The 24,555-nt window shown below is 38.7% G+C and overlaps 1 protein-coding gene and 1 long non-coding RNA gene across 2 annotated transcripts; both read right to left on the bottom strand.

The window, feature by feature from the left end:
* Positions 1–1,682: 1,682 nt before the first annotated feature.
* LOC129447231 (uncharacterized) lies at positions 1,683–3,132 on the bottom strand. The gene is made up of 3 exons (XR_008645418.2): positions 2,489–3,132; positions 2,286–2,389; positions 1,683–1,884 (listed from the first exon to the last, which is right to left on the bottom strand). It is a non-coding gene; the product is annotated as an uncharacterized lncRNA (long non-coding RNA).
* A 3,265-nt stretch (positions 3,133–6,397) lies between these two features.
* LOC129447466 (uncharacterized) lies at positions 6,398–21,620 on the bottom strand. Its single transcript, XM_073874661.1, has 5 exons — positions 21,458–21,620; positions 12,051–12,263; positions 7,023–7,168; positions 6,828–6,928; positions 6,398–6,750 (listed from the first exon to the last, which is right to left on the bottom strand). Exons 1-5 carry the CDS (start codon positions 21,618–21,620, stop codon positions 6,621–6,623), a joined length of 753 nt encoding a protein of 250 aa, XP_073730762.1. The 3' UTR covers positions 6,398–6,620.
* Between the last annotated feature and the right edge of the window lie 2,935 nt (positions 21,621–24,555).

Below are 24,555 nucleotides of genomic sequence, written 5' to 3'. Positions count from 1 at the left end.
CGTATTTGGCGTCTTTGTGAGTTGTCGTCATTGGCGGCTTGTGAGTTGTCTTCGTGGGCGTCTTTGTGAGTTGTCGTCGTGGGCGTCTTTGTGAGTTGTCGTCGTGGGCGTCTTTGTGAGTTGTCGTGCTTGCCGTCTTTGTGAGTTATTGTTGTTGCCGTCTTTGTGAATTGGCGTCTTTGTGAGTTGTCGTCGTTGGCGTCTTTGTGAGTTGTCGTCTTTGGCATCTTTGTGAGTTGTCTTCATGGGCGGCTTTGTGAGTTGTCTTCGTGGGCAGCTTTGTGAGTTGTCTTCGTGGGCGTCTTTGTGAGTGGTCGTCATTGGCGTCTTTGTGAGTTGTTATCATAGGCGTCTTTTTTGAGTTGTTGTTGTTGGCGTCTTTGTGAGTTGGCGTCATTGGGGTCTTTGTAAGTTGTCGTCGTTGGCGTCTTTGTGAGTTGTCGTATTTGGCGTCTTTGTGAGTTGTCGTCATTGGCGGCTTGTGAGTTGTCTTCGTGGGCGTCTTTGTGAGTTGTCGTCGTGGGCGTCTTTGTGAGTTGTCGTCGTGGGCGTCTTTGTGAGTTGTCGTGCTTGCCGTCTTTGTGAGTTAATGTTGTTGCCGTCTTTGTGAGTTGGCGTCGTTGGCGTCTTTGTGAGTTGTCGTCTTTGGCATCTTTGTGAGTGGTCTTCATGGGCGGCTTTGTGAGTTGTCTTCGTGGGCAGCTTTGTGAGTTGTCTTCGTGGGCTGTCTTCGTGGGCGGCTTGTGAGATTTCTTCGTGGGCGTCTTTGTGAGTTGTAGTCGTGGGCATCTTTGTGAGTTGTCGTCATTGGCATCTTTGTGAGTTGTTGTTGTTGGCGTCTTTGTGAGTTGTCATCGTTGGCGTCTTTGTGAGTTGTCGTCGTTGGCATCTTTGTGAGTTGTCGTCTTTGGCGTCTTTGTGAGTTGCCGTCTTTGGCGTCTTTGTGAGTTGTCGTCTTTGGCCGGCTTTGTGAGTTGTCTTCGTGAGCGGCTTGTGAGTTTGTCGTCGTTGGTGTCCTTGTGAGTTGTCGTTGTTGACGTCTTTGTGAGTTGGCGTTGTTGGCGTCTTTGTGAGTTGTCATCGCTGGCATCTTTGTGAGTTGTCGTGGGCGGCTTTGTGAGTTGTCTTTGTTGGATGTGAAGGAAAGTCTATTGTTACATTCTGTGACTAGCAAGAGTGTTTGTGTTGGAATTGCTATCTGTTCTCATCTGCTATCATCTACTACAACCTGTTAACATCTGCCATTTATCATATCATCTACCAATCTGTTGCTTTATGCACATGTTTTAATAAACTCATTTTATCATACGTTGTTGTTCTAGTCTTCTGTATATTATAAAATTTATATGTATCATTTAGGTACAAGGTAAAAAGTTGGATCACCAACAATTTAATTGATAAACTTAGAATTTTTTTGTTTTACCAATCTAATAATTACACTTTCATTTAAGGTAAACTTTTTAAGTTGAAAAACGTATTAAGTTTTATCAATTGAAGTAATATTTCAAGGTTACCTTTAAGGTACTAATGTGCACCTTTTTAGGTAGATGTACTTTTTCAAAGGGTACGACCCTGGCAATAGCATTTGCATCTTTTTCTGACAGTTTAGTGACATAAAATAAACTAAAAATTAAGCCAGTCCAGTTTTCTGGTGTCTTTTGGTAGACAAAACGAGACCAAACGATAATTTAATCTGTTTAATAAATTTGTGTTTTTCATGTTGTAACAAAATTGCTAAACAGACTTTTGTCCTGGTGTTTAAAGATGCTCTTCTCACAGATACATCTGTACATTGATTTACAGTCATAATTACTCCATTCTGATGTATCTGTTGCAGCAGCACAGATATGATTTTCCAATCCAGGGTATCCATTTTTCCACAATCTGTAACCAAATGAAACACAAGAGCTTAACGCTACATTTACACGGGGTGAAAGTGTTACCGCTTGACGTAAGGCGTGTCTAAAGCATGAGCAAAAGCCAATCACAGTAGCCGCAACACATGCTCTGGTCTTGCATAAATGTTAGTGGCTGGCTCTGCCTAGGTTATTTGCATAAGGCGATCTGATTGGTTGACGCACACGTTGACACTTGAAGAGTTTAGAAATGTTCAACTTCTGCCGCAAGCAACGGCAGCGACATTGACGGATCCGCAATTCAGTTCGGCAATACATGATGTCACCCATTAAAAGTAAATGAGAAGCGTTAACGCTTCCGCCCTTTGTGAATGTACTGTAAAAACTTTGAAACCTTCTGACTTATAGTTAAATATAATGATCTCTCACCTTAATGTCAATGTGGTGCCATCAACCCATTTCCACACCTCTCCCTCTTTACTCAGACCAATCCAATAATAATAATGACCAGATGTAGCCTTCTGCAAAAACTCCTGTTATTGTGAAACAATGAAATGTTACACAGAGTGGACATAAATGAATAGATACCCATTAATACATAAACAGATTAAATCTCATTCTTCTTCACTCACTTGTTCCTCTTTGTTGTTTATAGTCACCAGATTTGCTCCTCTCTGTTCACAGTCTCGTCTGCTGTTATTCCAGCTCTTATATTCAGATGAAATGTAATAAAAACTGAAGTTGTAGTTAATCCGTGTAAAGTTATCAGAGCGCCAATCTGTTAAAACAACAGTTTAGTTATTGACTTTATCAGTGCTGAAATATAGATGAAATATAACATGTGTTCTGTCCAATATTTACCCAACATTGGGTAAACTGATTTTGACTCCCCGGCAGGTTTTAAGAAATCGCTGACAAATGCCTGAAATCACAGGCAAATCGGTGCTCGTGCACGCAAATGACGATCACACAGTGTGAATTATCAAAAACACAATCTGAGAGAATCACAGACAATTCGGAATTGTCACAATTTCAAAATCATGCCGCGTGAAATGTGTTCTGACTGAAAATAACATCGCCGATGACCAACAGCCAATGAGAGCGCAACATACAGGGCAGCTGGAAGTTCAGGGAGGAGTTATGAAGGTACAGACCATAATATCAGCAAGCATGGATTTGGTTCAGAAAAGGGCTTATTTCTTTTAATTTTCACTACAAATGATTGCACATGCAATTTATATGGCAAGCTTTTTGCGGGGCTACGTGAGAACTCTTGTTTTGCACACGCCCCTCGCATTGTTTCGTTGTCACTTCTCTCATGCGTTTGGCTGTGAGACGTAGTTTGGGGACAAAGTTGTCGGCGATTCTTGCTATGGTAAAGTCATGCCATGTGAAACCCCCTGTCACTGATGCATTGTGCAGTGTGAAAACAGCAGTGACTGAACCCTACCCAAGATAGTCACGCAGTGTGAAATGATCTGTGACCCGACTACTTTGAAAATCATGCAGTCTGAACTCAGCATAAGTGAACCTTGCAGAGGTGGGCTGGAGCGTGATTAACCAAACTGCACCCACATGGTACAGAGTGATCACATTAGTCAAACAAACCAATGCAAAACCCTCTAAGGGGCCAATCACCAAACGCATTTTAAATGCTTGGAAACACAAGGTGTGCTGCACTGCCTTTTTTTGTGACATTAGGGGTTGATTCACTTTTCACGTCTTTTGCACGCATAATGGAAGCGAGTTAAAAACTTCAGAATGCTGCAAGCGCACCGCATGTCATGTTACAAGAACCAACTGATGGTCACGTTTTCTGCGTGGTTTTAGAGGCGAAATGTGAACCGCCCCTTAAAAAAGATCAGTGCTGCACGGCTTTCTATATTGCTAGGCAACCACCGACACTGTCAGCTGTCTTGTCAATCAAATATTAAAGCGTGAGTGCTCTTTTGCTGTTAACTGTCATATTAGCAGACACTTTTAAAGAGGACGCTTGCTCTGACCTTGATTGAGGGTGAGAGGTACACAAACACGCACCATGAGTGGAGTCTGGTTCTTCTCATAGTCAGATATGGTTCTTCTAAGCAACTGTAAACTTCCGTCACCACAACGAAAGGCCCACTTATCCCCTCATTTGATTGCACAATGGAAAGATGCAAATGACGTCGGGTGCTTTTCCTCTCTCAGCACTCCTTGAAAAGTGCATGCTGCGGCCAGCAGCAAAATACACAAGGTGTTCGGCGCGCATACAACTGCCATAAACATGTTTGGACATTTACTTTCTTGTAAATTAGCATTTTTTATCAGACTCTTCATGAATTCTGCCAACAAACTTGATTTTTTATAAATTACTATATGTGACGAGAGAATTTGATCAGTATCATTATCTTATTTTTCACAGAGATGGTGGCTTTGCATCTCCAGTCAAAACATGTTAACACTTTTATCCAAAATGACTTACAGTGCATTCAAGGTATACATTTTGCGTTTTAATCTATTAGTATGTGTGTTTCCAGATAATCAAACCCATTCTTAGTAAGTAAACTGGGATAGCTGAAAATCAGTTTTTATTATTTGAGGAAGAGTAAACACAAGTTTACCTTGTTCAGTAAGCCATCTGTGCAGGTCTTCTATTTTTTTATTCAAGTTATAGTTGTGTATTAGTAGTTGGTTTGTCTTATTGGTGAAATAGACACAGATGACAATTACAGCAGTGAACAGAAGAACAGACAGTAAACACAAACACACTTGAACTGATCTGTGTCTTCTGTTCTTCACTGAGACTCTTCCTGAAAATCACACACATCAGATTACATTTGTCTTTTCTTTCTCACTTCAATAAATCAACTGATAAATGAATGTGAGTACCTGTATGTTGAAGCGCTTGCTGTCTCTCTGTGTTTATCATCACTTCATCATTTCTTACATCATCTAAATTTTCATAGATGTCCACCTTCCTCTCCTCTCTCTCTCCTCTTTCCATTTCCAGAGTCTCAGTTCTGATCACATTATTATAAATCCTCTCAGACATCACTGATCTCGTCAAACAATTTAACATTGTGCTGTAGTTTGTTCTTTATTTAAGGAAGCATCTGCTCTAAAAAAAAGTTTGAGCTCTGAAACTTCGGGGGTAAATGTGTGAAGTTCATAATCACGTGACATAACAGGAAAACATTATTGGTATTTATAAAAATATGTTTGTAGAGTTCATTATAATAATTTAAATATATACAAAAGTGTCGGCTGCTGTATGAAGATAAAATGAGGGCTTATTGACTAAAATAAAAACTTTAAAGCAAAACAGAAGCCTCTTTGAACCACTTGCTTTGACAGTGAAATATTAATGACAAAAACAAGCATGAAGTTGACACATACACACCAGTGCAGTGGTCACCTGGAAGTCTACTGTCCTGCAGAGTTCAGTTTCAACCCTGCTCAACCACACATAAACCTGCTGATTAAGTTTTTCATGGCTACCTAAAAAAGTCTTTAAAGGTGGTGTGTGTAATTCTAGCGGCATCTAGTGGTGAGATTGCAAATTGCCACCAACAGCTCACCTCTCAATTTTAAAGCACATATAGCCACCACGTGACCACAGGACAAACATGTTGTTGTCAAAGGTCCTGTCCCAAATGGCACACCCCAGACTTGTGGTCCTCCTCAGAGTCCACACTTTGATGACATCATAGAATGCAAACTTTATGGACCCTTGATGTGATTCCACGTGGGTGCACCGGAGTCGTATTTTGGGACAGACTCGAGCGTCACGCCGGAAAATTTTGACTTTTAACATGTCCTGTGTTACAACGTTGCCATTGCTTTGTTAAACTAAATAAACTCAGCAAGCTGAAAGTTAAATGAACTTAACTTTATTTTAATAAATTCAGCAGTTACCTTTTAGTGCATGTTTTATTTACTCTAAGCCATTCCACACTAAAGCTGACTTGTCAAGGTCAAAAGGTCAAATTTATTTATATAGCCCTTTAAAACAGCATAAATGCTGACCAAAGTGCTGCACAAGATACCAAACAAAACATCCTCGTACAATACAATTTAAACACTAAATAATAAATATCAAAAGAAACCAAAACAAAAGTAGTTTTTATGTTTATAAGACCTAAAACTATGTGAAGTATTCACTAGTAATTAATTGGCTATTCCATCAAAAGAGCTAAAACAACAACAAGCCAAGTATATTTGAAATACGTAATTATACTTTTAAGGATTGAGTACAGGTTTGGTAAGGTACTAATATGAACTTTTTAGTTTAAAGCTTTATTTTTTAAAAGGGTACTGGCCCAATGACAACTGAGTATATTTTAACAATTGTTTTCTGACAGTGAATAGGCTATAGGACAAATATATATTTTTTTATTTACTTCAGCACAACTAAATATATTTCTTAAAGTACATAAAGTATATTTGTAAGAAGTGTGTAAAAAGTATATTTTTAGTTTAAAAAGTACTTTTTGTAAGGACTCTTCATCCTCAACACTCTGTAACATTTACAGGTCAACACAAACTGTTACCTGCCTTTAAAACCTACATACACAGAAGTTATATAATCTATTTACACAGCCAGATTACCACTCAGTCACGATGTTAAACCAAAGTATACAGACAGAAATGAAAAGAATATTAAACAATCAAAATACAAGTTTGATTTACTGTGTTAACAATAGTATTGTATAATAATAAACAATAAACAAACATAATTACTAAACAAGCTGGTACTGGTGTGATATTTCATGAGTTTGTTGTATTTCACTGTAAAATCCTCCTCTCACAGATCCAGCTATACTGAGCATAATCACATGAATAATGAGACCACCCTGATACAGATGTTAGAGCACAGTAATGACTGGAAGATATGGGGTATTTATCCATCCAGAAACTGCAACACCAAAAAAACACAAGAGTTTTAAAACTTTGAAGCCTTCTGATCTTCAGTTAAATGTAATGATCTCTTACCTTAATGTCAATGTGGTGCCATCAATCCATTTCCACGCCCATCCCTCTTTCCTCAGACCAATCCAAAAATTAGAGGCACCTGTAGCCTTTTTCAAAAACTCCTGTTATAATCAAACAATAATACATTACATAGACATCTATATAAATGAATAGACACACAAACAGATTAAATGAAAAAAATTCTTCATCACTCACTTGTTCCTCTTTGTTGTTTATAATCACCAGATCTGCTCCTCTCTGTTCACAGTCTCGTCTGCTGTCACTCCAGTTTCTCCACTCAGATGAAATGTAATAACAACTGAAGTTGTAATAAATCCACTCAAAGTTATCAGACCGCTGATCTGGTAAAACAAGATTTTAGATATTCGCTTCATCAGTGCTGAAATTATACTTGATTGTGAAAAAATTATATTCAATTGGTAGAGCACTGTGTTAGTTGTGCAAACATCAATGGAGGACAAAACCTGCTAAAGCACCCTACTCCTCCCAAACGTAACAGTGCTGCCTTTCTTGCATATTAGCTTCATCGTAAGTTTATTGAATAGTGGATTTGCATTTTGTGCCTGAATATAAGATTGGATTGATATCCATTTAGCAAAGGTGGGGACAAGTCACACATGTTCAAGTCTTAAAGGCAGGATAGGCAGGAATTATCTAAAAAAAACTTCTTTACAAATTTGTTTAAACTGTCTTTGTATATCAATACATAAGAAAAATGTAAGTACTCTGAAAAAGAGAGTATAAAAATCGAGTGTCTGTAGACCTCTCACCACTGTTTTAAACACAGCTCATTTTTCCATTCACTCCACCCCTCCCTTCTGGGTTTCTTCTAAAGCCACGCCCCAAAACACATGAACGCGCGACACCGACAGCTTTGCTGGGAAAAGGATTTACCTCAGACAAGCGGAGAGGAAGGAGCGCGGTGCATGTAATAACATCAAGTCACAATCACATGTAATAATACACCCAACTTTATCACTAGGAATATAAACAGATAGAATGCCTTGTAGTTCTCACTATTAAGCCAGTGTTTTGCATGGAAAAGTTTCCATGATGAAAGCATTTGTGACTCTGATGAGGACTACACAATACCGCTACCGCATCATCGACTCGAGGAAAAGCCACGCGATATTTACTCTTGTTTGATTGCTTCGTTTATTCCTTTTTTGCCTTGTTTGCCTTCGCTGACTGGATATGCAGGTACTGTGACTTCTGAATGCACTTTCTGTGAGTTGTGAATGCACTTTTTCTGCCACACTTTAGCTCTTCCTAGAGTGCCTTGTGCACGTTCAAATCAATCGGGTGTGCGCATGTCTGGGCAGATCCCATAGCAACGGGTGGTGCCATGGTCGCGAGAGAGAGTGATATTCGCGCAAGATAATCATTTGTTTCGTCCCGAATGGAAATAATTAACTGTGTTTAAAACAGTGGTGAGAGGTCTACAGACACTCGAGTTTTATACTCTCCTCACGCGCTGCTCACGCTGTGTGAAACCGGTGTAAAGGGTTTATGATAAAAGAGACGCTTGCGTTTGCCAGATACTCGCATAATCTCATGCTTAATCAAAGTTTACTGTTGAGGCAGTGTCTTATGTGTATTTTGTGAACATGAGCGTCTCTTTTATCATAAATGATTTTGACGCGTGTGCAGCAGGCACTTATTTTGACAAAACACGTGATGCACATGGTTCACATGACCCAACAAAATGAGCACAAAATTCCGTGACTATCCCACGGAACTTTGTGAGATCATGTTGCTTGAAGAGATTTTTGCTTTCTTTTTAAGTTGTTTATTGCATTTTTTTTTATTTCTTTAAAAAGTGTGGTAATTTTGTTGTCTGTGGTGCTGAGGCAGGGATAGACACACCTCTAAATTAAATTCTTTACTCTTCCTTAACCCCTGTGGAACACCCTTTTGGATTACCATTGGGTCACATTTGTGTCTACTTAAACTAAAGATCAGTGAGATATGATTTGAACCACTCATGCACAATATTAGTAATGCCATTCAGACATTCATTCTAAGATGATGGAATTGCACACTGTATCAAAACCAGCACTAATATTTAACATAACTAAAGCACTGCAAGCACCGGTATATAGTTCAAAATGACTTGCAGTGCATTCAAGGGGCATCAACTGGGTATGGCAGCTTTTTGCAAGACCCGATGTGAGACACCCAAGGCCGCGTTATCCTAATGGGCAACATGGGCTGCAGCCCAGGGCCCCGAACACTAGGGGGCCTCCGAGACAATTCTATTTTGAGTTTTTAAAAACATTTTGATTGACGTAATTATGCCACTGGGTCGCAAGAATGTTCTGAAAAAAATTGTATAATAGCTACGTAATAGCTTATGGGATATTTTGTCCTTTAAGAGCCGACTTCAAATAACATCGATCATTTCCACTCTTGTACAAGGCCGTGGTCTCTCTCTCTCTTTAACTGCAGTAATAATATTTTAACGGGTACACATTTAACGTAGCTTTAGGAACCTAAACAGTCCTGTGTCAATCATCATTAAAATCATACCGTAAACGGGAGTATGTGCCTCCGCGCCCGGCCGCAATTTTTCTGGCATCTCTCCTCATCATCTCCTCCTTCATTTAAACTTGGGACTCGAAGCCGACCTAAGGTCGAGCTGCCTTCAAAAACAGCAGGCCAAGTTCGTTTACTGTTTATTATTATGACTAAATAGGCAGGGAATCTCGTGAAACAATGAAAGTAAAACAATCCGCCAAAATATGATTTAACTTGATTTTGATGATTTAGTCGAGGAATTATCTTTAAAGAAGAGCAGAAATAAGCACTTTAAGTTGCTTAATATATGTTATTTTCTGTGCTGTTTTGATTGTAAAATTATTACTTGATAATATTGTTTAATTTGTTTAAATAATTTTAGCCTACTTTTTAGAGCCCTGCATTTCAGCCCGAGCCCGACGGGGCCCGACCTGTTTACGCCCTTCGGGTTTCGGGACAATTTTAACGTCACAGCAGATACGCGGGCCGGACATCGGGCTTATTTAGGCTTCTCCATCTTTTTATATTTTTCAATTTAATTAAAGAACCGTTTGACAGACATTGATGATTGCAAAACAAACATAGGAATACGTTTAACCTATCGCATGAGTCCGCTACGCACAGCCACACATTTACAATGCAGCTGTTGCGTATTTAACAGCAGGACCTTCAGTGCCCACCAGGAAAAAGTTATAAATGGAGTACTAGATTAAAACCTTGGATACTGTACATAATCTATGCAGACAGCATCCAAGACATAATCTATTAAAGACTTCTCCCTGTATTAATTTCGTGTAAGAAGGCTGTGTCTTTATTTCTTGTTTGTGTATGGATCGACTTTTTTCTTAGTTTAACTGTTGGATGGATACATGAATAGCCATCTTCTGTGGTAAGTCATTACATTAAAAAAATGTATATGCAAAAGCGAAGTTGTAAGATAAGGCAACATGCATGTTTATTATGTTTCATGTTTATTTCGTTTCGTTTTGTATAGCCCTTTTTATTTTTTTATTTCTGCACCCGTTGCAACTGCGAGCAGCAGAGCAACCTGCCTTCGCTTTTTAAAAATAGTATGTGTTGATAATAAACGTTTAAACTAACATTGTGATATGCTGAAAATATTTATTTTAAATAGTTGTTATTATAAGCAAGTGAAGTGTTGATTTGAGAGGGTCAATTCATCATACATGTCGTCAACTTGCTGTCGGCCGTTAACCACTAGTTATCATAAAAACTTTAACAAACAAAAACTGCTCTAAAATGTAAATAAAAAAGAAATATAACTAGTTTGCAATTTAAAACAAAACTGAACTGCTTTAATTGCTGCAAGAGTATAACTGTACAAGCTGTGTAAGCAGTTATTTTTTGCTATTTCTGCGGATTTATTTTGCAAAATCTATGCGTAATTTTGCAGAATGATTTAAAATGTTTTAAAACGATCCGAGAGAATGTGCGCTGTGAATATTACAAAACAATAAAATATTTTATAACATATTATACATTTTATTAAAGGATTACCCTGAATTAAACTAGACAACATGAACCAACAGATAATGGATAATGTGCTTTCACGACCATAGAGTTTTATATAATATACATATATTACTATCTACAGTGTAAGAGTAAAAAGAAAAGGCTTCTCATAATAAATGTAGCGTATATAGCAAAATAATTTCATCAGTTTAACAACACAATGTATATATATTTATCTTGTAAACGGATTTGAAATAATAAATAATTGTCGCGTCAGGTAGCAAGAGAGACGATAGAGATCTCATTAACTTCTCCGCAGTACGTTTTATTTCAAATTAAAGTTTTACATATTAAATAGACTATTACAAAGTTTGTGCTGCTCTCATAAAAACCTCACTGCAGACAGCACAGACTTCTACTCACAAACATACGCGATGCAGTAACTGTATCCGCGGAAACAGATTCCTAATGGGGAGAATTAAAAAGTTCGGACTCGGTTCGGACTCGGGCTGAGAATTCTGGGCTCTACTACTTTTGCGTCAACTTGATTTTAATAATTTAATTGAGGAATTATATTTAAAGAAGAACAGACAGAAGCACTTTTAGTTGTGAGTTGCATTTAATAAATGTTCTGGGCTGTTTCTGATTGTAAAATTATTACTTGATAATATTGTTTAATTTATTTAAATAATTTCAGCCTACTTTTGCGTCAACTTGATTTTAATGATTTAATTGAAGAATTCTCTTTAAAGAAGGGCAGAAAGAAGCACTTTTTGTTGTAAGTTTTATTTAATAAATGTTATTTTCTGGGCTATTTCTGATTGTAAAATTATTTGATAATATTGTTTAATTTATTTAAATAATTTTAGCCATTTAATGTTGCACATACGCTGTAAAAAACACTGGATTTACTAAAAAATATAGACAGTGCATCGTTTTTGCAGCCCCCTTTTTTAGTAAGTTTTACTAAAAAAATTTACGCAATGGGGCACTTAGTAAATCCAGCCTTTATTTTTTTCAGTGTATATTGGGGGGGCCTCAAACCAGCGTTAGCCCAGGGCCTCACAAAGGCTTAACCCGGCACTGGAGACACCCACTGCATTTAAGGTACATTTTGCTTTATTATCGATCAGTATGTGTGTTCCCTAAGAATCAAACCTATGCCCTTTTATTAGTAAGTGGGATAGCTGTTTTTTTTTTTTTTTTTTTAAGGGAGGATAAACACAAACTTACCTTGTTCAGTAAGCCATTTCTTACATTCTTCTGTTTCATGAATTAACTGCCCTCGTTCTTCTGACAGACTTCTGGGCTTCTTTTGACATTGGTTTATCTCATTTAGCAGGTTTGTATTGTTTCTAAGTAACTCATCTCTTTCTTTGGTTAAAATATGGATCTGGAGAATTAGCAGTCTCTTCTCTGTATACAAATACACACAAATACAGAAGTCTGCAGAACAACAAACTACACTACATGGACATTAGTGATGTTTACTAAGACAGCATCATTATTACTGTTGCCCATAATAAAACTCCATAAATGACCCTTCAAAACTTCAAAAGCTGAATATTTCATTGTTTATTAATGAATTTTATATAATAGGCTACTCAATATCCTTGTGATTTACCTAAAGCTGAAGGGGTCATGCACCAAGACTGCAAAATACTGTATTAAAGTACATCTACTTTAAAATGGCCTCAAGATTTAAAGCCCAGAGCAGGGCCAAAGTTACTACAGGAAACATTTGACAGGGCTAATGTGATACAACAGTAATCCATTTTTACAGAGAATTGGGTGTCATTTAAGTTTTTTAAATAAAGTACGAGAGGCTGTGCTGTATTGTGAATAAGTCACAGCTTCCATAGTGTAAATAAAGTGATCTATATTTTCACGCACTAATTTTGTACTTGATATATAAAAAAATACAAGTGTACGTCTCTGTACTTTGAGCAATATATCCTTCTACCCATACGATTGCTTTTCGTTGTTTGTCCATTTCACCAAATACGACCAATAGATGTATTTACTAAATTAGCGCCTATACCGGCAGCAGGTGAAACTTAATATATTAGTGTATAAAATGATATTTTGGGGTATAATTTTGCTATGATGACATGTATTGGGATAAGATGTTTAATTAAAACCACCAGGATTAATTGTATTTTATTACACATAGGGCAAATAACGTACCCATTTATTTATTATATGATATAGGGCTTATTCGATCTGCGTCATCAATGTTCGCGGCGGCCATATTGTTGACATAAAACTGTCAGTCTGTCAATTGACAAGCGAGGCAGCGTGGGTATTATGCATGTTATTATCGGTGTAATTTTTTTAAAACCGCGAAATGGGGCCCTATTTTAACGATCTAAGCGCATTGTCTAAAGCGCACAGCGCAACGTCTAAATGGGCATGTCCGAATCCACTTTTGCTAATTTAACGACGGGAAAAATCGTTTTTGCGCCGAGCGCATGGTCGAAAAGGGTAGGTCCTATTGTAATGGGAGTATTTTGGGCGTAACGTGCAGTAAACCAATGAGAGTCTCAGCTCTCATCCCCTTTAAAAGCAAGTTGCGCTGGCGCTATGTCTAATCCCTATTTAAATGACGGACTTTATAAACTGAAAAACTAAGCGGAGGTAGAAGATCCCCAGTTTAAGATTAATGTTAAATAATTGTGTTGTTTTTCCCTTATATTGAAATTGTTATTTTTTTATTAAAACCTTTAAAACCCGTTTTCTTTTAGTCATGGAAGTAAAAAGCAGGCTTGTAATTGCTTTAAATGTATGGTTATCCAATATCATCAAAAAATAATTTACAAGTATAAGGTTTGTACTCTAAAAATACATTATTTGTAACAAACAGGAGATAAAGAAATTACAAACGGCTCTCCTCACGTTTCAGCACTTTGGACAGCGTTTTTTTAGCAAAGAGTTTTTTAAGCATTACTTACAAATGTTTCTCATCTCACTATATCCGCAGGTACAGAGTCATCATATACAATAAATCCGTGAGGTAGCATTAAAAAAAACATTTAAAAACAGACGCATTTGTTTAAAGCAAAGCATTTATTTACTTATCAGGCTGCAGGTAAAGCAGCTCTTTGCGCCTTCTAACGTCTCATAATCAGTCCTCATTTATAAATATGTCCAAGAGACTCAATAATAATCTCTTAAATTCAATCCTTTAATCTTTCATATTTAAAAGCATTTTTGTGCTGCTGCGTATTTATGTACTTTGTGATAAGCAAACCCGCGTTGTCCTCCCGTTTATAGGCGCATATTACTAATGCGCTCTTTAAATAACACAAAACATATTGCGCCATTGACTTTAGACTTTAGACCAGGTTTTTGTTGGTCAATGGCGTAGTCTATTTTAGTTGCCTCAAAATAGCAACGCGCCAACAATGCGCCTGAACACACCTCGTTTTTCAGACCAGAACGCCCATGGGCGCAAAGGGGGCTCAAATGCATTTGCTATTTAAACAACGCGGCGCTAAACGTGAAAATTAGGGTGGAAACTAGCGAAAGACACTTGCGTCGCGCATTGCGCTGCATTGCGCCGGGTGTAAGATAGAGCCCATGGTGTGTGGTGTAATACACGGATGTTCTAACAACAGCAAAAAGAACCCCGGAATTAGTTTTTATGCGATACCGACTGTCAGAAAACATGAAAGGAGACAGAGGAGTTGAACCAGCGAAGGAGACTCCCCACAGCAAAGTCTGTCCCCATCATTTTACCACAGGTAACGTTAGGGATATATGCTCACAGCAAAGTCTGTCCCCATAATTTGATCACATATGGTTAGCTGTAAGCAGTGGCTGAAACTGCTCTTTCAAATAAGCTGCCATAAATTGAGACAGTTATTAAATAAGTATTAATAACTATATGAACATAATAATAGGTCAGGCATTGATACTAGGTAGGGAATTAAGGGCCGTTCACATAGTTTTGAAAATTGTTTTATATTAAACAGAATAGCGGAGCTCACACCAAAACTATAACGATACAGATACAATGAACGACATCATTGGGATCACTTTCTGAGCGATTTTTCCCACCTGATGAAAGATAAACCATTGATAGCATTCAAATCTATTTGAACTTCAAGTGCACGAGCACTTAAAATGACACGTGAAGCTCATTGCTGAGGTCTATAGGCTAACACAAGATTACCTCCAGTTGCTGTGAAAATTGACTACGTAATGCTTTTTAATCCATTACATTAACTAACTGTTATGCCAAAAGGTAAGAGATTACACAAACTATTAGATTCACTGTTTAGAGTTACGCGAAACGCAGCGTGTTGAGGACTGCAAAAGTTTTTATTACAAGCAATATTAAAGGCAAGTGATTTGCGCGAGTGCCGTTTGCGAATTAGCATAAACGTATTGTTTGGTGATGTGGACGATGATATAGTAATCGTTATAGTTAATGTGAACGGCCCTTCAGTGCTTGTATGATGAATGCGGATACTGTATGAACGATATAGTTATAAATATCCGGATAAGTTACGGCTGGCAATAAGGACGGATCTTTACTTAAAGCTATTGGGTCTATTTGATATGGTTTCACAATAATCAAGCTCATCTTCTCTTAATACGGACGAGATGAAGCCATTAGGCTACTGCTCCCCTCGACTCAAATCTACGTGCGGCTAGGGGCAGGACAGATGTCATGTCAACAAGATGGCCGCGGCTAGCGACTTCCGGTGTTTGCGAATAAGCCCTATAAGCACAGCATACTAAATTGTGTCACAACTTTTGAAAAATTTACATAAAATATTCCAAGTGTACCGAGGTCAAACAATCGATTTATTTGAAGATGCAAAAGTGATGACAATCCGCTGTAAATATCAGATCCGGTGTTTTACTGATTCAAAAACTTCCACCAGAAGAAGAGATGACGCGTCATCTATGATTGTGAAAAAGACATTGGCTTTCGTGTGTCTTGTGACTGATTGCATCATTACGTTAGCTGAGAATGTGAAGCGCTATTGGCTCTTGTGACCGACTACTTCATGCTGGTTTATGTTTGAATGAGATCTGACTGTGTGTTTTGATCACAGAGTTCTTCATATATATTAATCGTATGGCTTCAGTTCACAAGATTTGGAACGCGTATGGTTTGCAATACTTTTATTTTGTTTTATGCAATAAATACCTGACTGTACTTTTACTTGCGTGTTGTGTTTTATATGGTTGAAAAGTGGTTGGGTGTAGGTGTAACAGTGTTGTATCTGCGTTGTGTGTAATCAGGATGGACACCAATTCACGCTTGAAGACAGTATTTTATTCTGTTGATAACATATGAACAGTGTGATCAGATTCACAAATCACCCTTGTGTGTTCGCAGCCATTCTCTCTCGTGGCTGGCGTGAATCTAAATTTTTATTAACATTTATATGAACACTTTTACAAATTGAGAAATATGTACCTGTTGATAACATATGCACAGTGTGATCAGATTCACAAATCACCCTTGTGTGTTCTATAATAAAGTAAACAAACTTGATGTTACCACAAAGATGATGTATCATAAACACAATTCAAACATACATTTAAACACACATAAATTTACATCCATAAGATGGTTATGCAATTATATAGAACAGTATTTTATCACAGAGCACCCACTCACCGCAGCCATTCTCTCTCGTGGCTGGCGTGAATCTAAATGACCCTACCGGAACCAGTTCATTATATGGGTGGAGTTTACAGCGGAATTAAAGGGGCCACACATTAAAATGTGTAGCAAGTGGAAACATCTTTATTTACCCTGTTACATAGGGTAAGGGTGCGTCTCATTTCTCTGTCTTACCCCTTCCCCTTACCCCTTCACCTCGGTTTTGCGCGTTCATGTGAGGCGAAGTGGTGTCTCAATTCTCAGGTTGTTTTCACATATGTTGGTGCGCAACGTGGTGCGGCTGCGGAGCGCGCCAAAATACACTGTATAATTTTTCAGTTAGTGCGGTCCGTGTTCACATATATATATATATATTTTACTTTACTCGAAATGCCGCACCGTACACCATGTGACAACGGTCAGCGCTGTCATTGGTCTCTGACAGCTCTTACCGTCTCATGACCACCCCCACGTTTCCACGACAACCAGCCTGACAGGGAGAGCGCAGCTATCAAGATGTGGAGATAAAAGATGCACGTCTTTGCGAAGTTTCTTTGCTTTAACGCGAAATTGCCTAGCTGTTCTATTAAAGCCTTTCTCACGGAGCCGTTTGCTAAAAAGCCCGTAATGTCACTATTTGTGTGTGGAGGACAGCTATGCATTTATAAAATCATCAGCTCCTCAAACGTAAAGGAGACAGCGAATCTCTATGCAACGGACCAGGATTGGCTTGTTTGTTGTTAACCCACAATATAACACCCGGCTCACGTCACAACGGAAGCCCAGTGGCTCAAACATGTGGAGAACTTCCTGTATTTGGTTCGGCCCGTGGTCCAGCAGCCCCAGAGTTCGGCAACAGCTGCTCCGAGACCACCTGTTTAGAGCGGTCTCGGAGCGGCCGTTTAGTGCGCACCCAAGTGCGGCTGTTGTGTTCACACTGACCCAAACGCACCGTACTCGGAGCGACACGTCATTTGGGCCGACCTAAACAGTGTATATGTGAAAACACCCTCAGTTTGATCAAGGGCTAGGGCCAAGGTGATAAGGACCACACTTGAAAGAGAGGGGTAAACGTTAACGTAGGAATTTCTCAGGATAGCCGGCATCTAGACGCTTTATTGATGAACGTTGAACTGTCAAGGAGTCGCAAAAATGAAAGTAACGTTATTTTCTGCAGTTTAATTGAGATTATATTATGACAGACATGTTTTATGATACTTTTAATAAAATGTTCAAGCGGTTTTAATTGTAATGTTTTTGTTTTGAATCGCTAGTTAAGGCGCTAGCTAGCAGCTAAGTTATGCGCTATTTGTTGAGGTCCGCTCATGCAATCAATACCACAACCTGAGACAACGGCATCTTCTTTGTTTGTCAACGCTTGTCTGTTTACATAGCAGCCGGTTAGCGGCAAGGGAAAGTGACGCAAACGGTAATCGAGTGGTGTCTCATTTTTTAGACGAAAGATCTGTCTTACCCCTTTCCCCTTTACTCGGTTTCGATGGGCAAGGGGAAGACAAAGACAAAGGGGAAGGTGTAAGACAGAGAAATGAGATTGGCCCTAAGGGTGAGGGTGGGGTGGGGTTAGATGCTTTAAAACCATAAATGTTTATGAAACCGTTTCTACATTTGCAAATTCATAAAATTAAATGTGTCTAATCTGATGTATAAGGCAAAAACCTTAAAACGTAACAACAGATTGTATTTATAAGCCACTGCCGCTAGAGGACACTAATGCTTTAATACTTCACTTTACGTCGTAATAAGGTGCTTGCACAAACGACTTATGAGGTAGGGTGACCATACGTGCCATTCTTCCCGGTCGCATCCTGTCCAGGATTTCGGTGCGTCTTCCGGAAGTCGTATTTGTCGACCGCATACGTCATAGAGGATTATTATTATTATTACAGAAAAGCAACCGTTACATTTTAAGGTAAGAATGAAACTATGATTGTATGTCTAATGTTTTTGACTGAATGGTGTATGCGGTCAACAAATACGACTTCTGGAAGACGCACCAAAATCCTGGCCAGGACGCGTCCGGGAAGAAAACTTAAACCCATCTTTGTATAAAAGTTGGGTTCAAGTTTAATACAAGTGTGAACTAAATACGTTTTTAATACAGAGGTAGGGTAACGTGCAGACACTTTGTGTAGAATCCAAATGCAGAAGGTTATTAATAAAGCCAGGCAAACAAGACAAAAGGGTTCTCCATAAACATAATCCAAAGAACAGGCAAACAGGTCATAACAGGAACAAGGCAACATGAAACAATGACCAATGGAAAGACAATGACAAGGATTGGTATGCATGTTACAATGTACAATCCTTAGCAATGTGAATGAGCAAATGGCAAGGTTAAATACATAGAGAGAAGAAGTGAATACAGAAGGAGAGTAAGCATGTCCATAGTCCACTAGGTGGAGAGGGTGCCATGGTGGTAGGATGAATAGTAGCTTGCCATTCATAACCAAGGGTGCTACACAAGCCCTGAAAAGTGAAGCCAAAACATCTGGATCGCCCCCCAGTGACTGGTCCCAGTAAAGGTCATAAACCCTGCCTCCCCATGTTATTCAGTGGGACTTGAGACCAACTTAACAATTTAATTACATATGAATTATCTTTTTCCAAAGCTGGTTTCTGTCATTAATGTAGTTTTTATCACTCGATGTAAATTCAAGGGTTTGTTTTTAAAATAAGTTTGTTTTTAGTTTGTTATTTAATCCTATAAAATGGTGGTGTCAGGTCATGATTGACAGTAGTGATGTGCGCATTCTGCAAGAGCGGGGCCTTGATTTTGCTGTTTACTTCCTGCTCACTACTGCGCAGGACTGGTCCCGAAATTGCTACTGTGCAGACTCAAGACTCAAGGGGCCCTATCTTGCACCCAGCGCAATTGACTTTGTCAGTGACGCATGTATCATTTCGCATTTTGCACCAGCGCACAGTGGGTTTTTCCCTCTACAGACGCACGTCGGCAAACTAGGGAATGAACTTGCACTCCCTGGGCGGTTCACCGCAAAAAAGGAGGCGTGTTCCGGCGCAAACCATCCCTGATGCTATTTTGCAGTTTCAAAAAACAATTGCGCTACTAACCAAAAAAAACTAGTCTAAAGTCAGTGGCGCGTTGCGCGTAGTTCATTATGCTATTTTAAGGGCGCATGCTTGACCATAATGTATAGCGTGCACAACACGCACACACTTTGCTTATCTAATCTACACAGATGCAACAGTTAATTTTGCAAATCATAAATTGTTACAATAAAAAATATTAACACATGAGATAAGGGAAACCATTGTGGTGAGCATTGTGGTGATAGTTGTTATGTATTGTGTGGCTGCGTTAAAAAATTATCATGCAAATAACGATTAAAATATTTTCATAAGTTTGTTGTGTGGCTGTATTACATTTATTTTATGTAAATAATAATTAAAATGTTTTCATAAGAAACCTTCATGTATATGAACTTGATTTGTAAGTGTACTTTGGGGTTGGACCTTGCTTGCGTTTCCGATTTCAAAGCCCCAAACCCTTTCAGCGGTGAGGGTGGATGCAGCGATGTTCTCTGCTGGCGTCAGGTCATGTGTAGAGGCAGATCCACCTCCCATTACACGCCGTGCCCGATTTGCTTGCAAGCTTGGGATTCTTCCGTCTCCTGACATCATTGTAGCGCTTGGCGCAACGATGGGGATGCCAGCTGATGAGACAATTATGGCTATTTCCTCTCACGTCTGTTTAACCTACGCTGATTTGGGCGGGTTTCTCCTATCCCCATACAAAACAACTTCTCTGTCTTTAACTGCTCTTACAAGAACATGGGTCTCCTCGGCTGTGAACCGCTCCTGGCGTGCGCCTGGTAAATCCGTCATTATAATAGCAACCCGCCATGGAACTTGCGCCCTTGCATTTAAAGGGAATGTTGGATAGCGTTCTGATTGGTTTATTTGACGTTACGCCCAAACCACACCTATGAATAATGAACCTATTTTAGACCAACCCCTTATTGATTTGCGCCCGGCGCTAGACTTATTTCTCCCGTTAGGAAAATAGTAACAGCGTCCCCAGATCCGCCCACAAAGTCACTTGCGCTTCGCACTTGCGTTTCAGATCGTTAAAATATGGCCCATTATGTCAACGCCGTATCGGGACACTGGCGGCTTTACTTTTTAACAATGAAAGGCAGCAAACGGGGGTCGTCCATCTTTTTTACAGTCTATGTTCATTACAGTTAGCATGTGTTAAATCAGTCAGAATTGAGGACTGGAACTAATAAAAAAAATCTCATTTTGTTTTAATGGGTCACATTTATGCATTCAACGTTTTTAATTGATGATCTAAAGATGTTCTTTAAAAAATGCAATATACAGAAAATAAGATATAACGACAAACACTTTTTTAAAAGCATGGTGCTATAGTGTAAAACTGTACATTTCAGAATGTGTTTTTAACATTTCTAAAATCATTATTACCTTGTACGGCAACTGGGAGTTCATCACTGTTGTTTCTGAATTTCTCTTTTTCTTCAGTCAAGATTTTGTTCTGGTTTAGTATATCGCTGTATTTTCGAAATAATTTCTCATTTTCTTTAGTCAAGTTATAGTTGTGTGTTAGTAACTCTTTTCTTTCTTCAGTCAAGTTATAGTTGCGTGTTAGTAACTCTTCTCTTTCTTTAGTCAAGTTATAGTTGCGTGTTAGTAACTCTTCTCTTTCTTCAGTCAAGTTATAGTTGTGTGTTAATTTTCTCTCTTTAGTGAAGTTACAGTTGTGTGTTAGTAACTCTTCTCTTTCTTTAGTCAAGTTATAGTTGTGTGTAAGTAGTTGTTTTCTCTCATTGTTGAAATAGACACAGATGACTATTACAGCAGTGAACAGAAGAACAGACAGTAAACACAAACACACTTGAACTGATCTGTGTCTTCTGTTCATCACTGAGACTCTTCCTGAAAATCACACACATCAGATTACATTTGTCTTTTCTTTCTCACTTCAATAAATCAACTGATAAACGAATATGAGTACCTGTATGTTGAAGCTCTTGCTGTCTCTTTGTGTTTATCATCACTTCATCATTTCTTACAGCATCTAAATCTTGATAGAAATCCACTATCATCTCCACTCTCTCTCCTCTATCTAATTCCAGACTCTGGAGGCTGGTCACTTCATCATAAATGTCCTCAGACATTATTCCAGTAGCCTAATGTTTGTTTGCTGCTTTGTTCTCTTCTGTTTTTCCTGCTACTTCTAACGTTGTGCACAAGCTCAAATTACATCTAAAGACAAAACTGTCATAGTGTGAGACTTTTGGCACTGTCTCAAGTGGTGTGAATATAGAGTTATTTATAAATAGCGAGTGTACTATAGACAATAGGTGTGTCTTTAAGTTCATTGTGTTTTACTCTTCTGTGTCTTTTCTTAATTGAACGCAACTGAAATCAAAAGATTTCCTCATTAAATGAAAGTGGGTGCAGAAAACAGTTTAATAACACATTTCTTAAAGTGACCCTTCGTAGTTTTTCAATCTTCATTATATATTTTCAAGACCCTTGTGATTGTACATCAACTTAAAAAAGGGTTGAATGACATGTCCACCATAGCTTGACGGGGTCTGTATCGCTTTTCCTCGTAGTAACCCGAGCACAAAAAAAAAAACCTATAAAAATCTGCTTTACGGCATACGTCACTTCCTCCACTTCCTCAAATTTGGATGTGAGAGCGCAACTATTTATTTTCCTGATGTTTTTGTCATGGCTGAAGCAGCAACTAAGAAAAAAAAGCCAAGGTTTTGTCGGACTTGGCCGTCATGCTTTTGGACTAGTAAGTAATGTCTGGCGCCCGAACACTATTTTTTTTACGTAAACTTTACTGGAGGCACTTGGCATGTGTAGAGAGAGACACTGTGGTGCTGTGGCAGTGTCATGGACCTATAGCACAGGTGATCTGGGTTCGATTCCCCTTTAAGGCAATATTTTTTAATATAAACTTTAACCAAGCGACCACCATTACAACTGGCTTGTAAATGTGAGCTACAGGATCTTTTGGTCTTTGAAATAAATAAAACCCATGGAATTATATCCATATGACATTCTGGCCATGTCTCTAAATGTCTAGCACCCCCTCGTGGCCAAAAAGTTCTGCGGTGTGCCTTTAACTATCAGATAAAGCTACAAAAGTTGTCACTCAGTACCTTTGAAAAAGGGTCGTAACACCATTTTAATACAGATATGTACCTTAGAGGTAGCAATATGCTAGCCTGGTGCAACCAGACTCTCGTACATTCATTTCATTTGTACAGAGTCTGGCCACGCTCCATTGCAAAGCGTTACTTCCGTTAAGGGGGGTCCTCTGTTGAAGTTTAAAACTATTGGATCTGCCCAGAGTCACTCTGAATCTGCCATAACCAATCGCTAACGTTTGGTCGTGACGTATGTTCAATTCAATTTTCAATTCAATTTTATTAATATAGCGCTTTTCACAAATGTTAATTGTTGCAAAGCAGCTTTACATGAGTAGATGTAAAGGAGAACACAGAAAATCAATAGATAATATAAGCAGTAGAACATAGCGGCTAAGGTTAAACCGTACAAGCAAGCGTATTAATAGTGTTACATATACAGTAAAGTGCTAAGCTAAGCCAAAGTTGGCTGACTCTCCCTGGGACTAAAAACCCCCTAGGAAAAAAACCCGGTGGGAAAAATCCTAGAAGGACAAAAACCCTTGGGAGAGATTAATATGTATATATATATAGATATAGATACGGTAGGGATAGGAAGCGGATTAAACTGGTTCAGCCGGTGGTCGTTGGTCGGGCATCGGCTAGGCATGACGTTGAAGGACAGCCAGTAGATCAGTGGTGTGATGACCTTCACAGCAACAGGAACTGGGTCTGTTTGTCTCATTGTCCTTCGGGGTCGAGGACGAGACAGGGAGACAAAAACAGAGTTCTATTAGCGTAGGGGCCGTTCGCATGTAATGCAAGTGTCATACATTATAGTGGTTTAAGTCAGCTCGGTTCCAGACAGGCTAACTATTGCGGCAATAGTGTATTACTTATATGAGGTGTGTGAGTGCTTTGTTCTAGACAAAATAACTACTGTGGGAAAAGTACATTTACTGGACATATTTTATGTGAATGCTTTGTTAAAGAAGAATGTCTTAAGTTTAGATTTAAATTGATCGACTGTGTCTGATACTCGAACATTATTTGGTAAATCATTCCAGAGCTTAGGGGCTAAGTAGGAAAAGGATCTACCACCTTTAGACACTTTTGATATTCTAGGGATAATTAAGAGACCCGAATTTTGTGAGCGCAGTTTACAGGGTGGATTGTATTCTGATAGTAGTTCTTTAATATACGAGGGCGCTAGGCTATTTAAGGCTTTGTAGATAGTTAGTAATATTTTAAATTGTATGCGATATGTAACTGGTAGCCAATGTAAAGATGCCAGAATTGGACTAATGTGGTCATACTTTTTAGATCGAGTAAGCACTCTTGCGGCTGCGTTTTGAACCAGCTGTAGCTTGTTTACCTGATTTGCATGGCATCTCCCGAGTAACGAGTTACAATAGTCTTTTCTAGAGGTCATAAAAGCATGGATAAGCTTTTCTGCGTCTGATGCAGACAGCATATGGCGTATTTTTGAGATATTTCTTAGATGGAAGAATGCTGTGCGGCAGACGTTGGAGATATGACTATCAAAAGATAGATTGCTGTCGAACATTACACCTAAATTCTTAACCGTGGAAGATGGCACCACCGTGCAGCCATCTATGGACAACTTGTAATCTGACATACTATTTTTGTAGCGATTTGGTTCAATAATAAGTATCTCTGTCTTATTGGAGTTTAGCATAAGAAAGTTATGTGCCATCCAGTCCCTAATATCATTAATGCAGTCTGTTAGCTTAGCAAACTGGTGGGTTTCGCTAGGATGTGACGAGATGTAAAGCTGGGTATCATCCGCATAGCAGTGAAAACTTATCTTATGTTTCCTGATAATGTCTCCTAGAGGTAACATATATAACGAGAATAGGATAGGGCCTAAAACTGATCCCTGTGGTACGCCGAATTTAACCGGGGAGTGATATGACTCTTCCTCATTTACATAAACAAAGTGATA

This window comes from Misgurnus anguillicaudatus, chromosome 12 (genome assembly GCF_027580225.2).
Source record: "Misgurnus anguillicaudatus chromosome 12, ASM2758022v2, whole genome shotgun sequence".
Taxonomy (NCBI): Eukaryota; Metazoa; Chordata; class Actinopteri; order Cypriniformes; family Cobitidae; genus Misgurnus; species Misgurnus anguillicaudatus.
The sequence above is the reverse complement of the archived record's forward strand: the minus strand, read 5'-3'. Positions and strand labels throughout refer to the sequence as shown.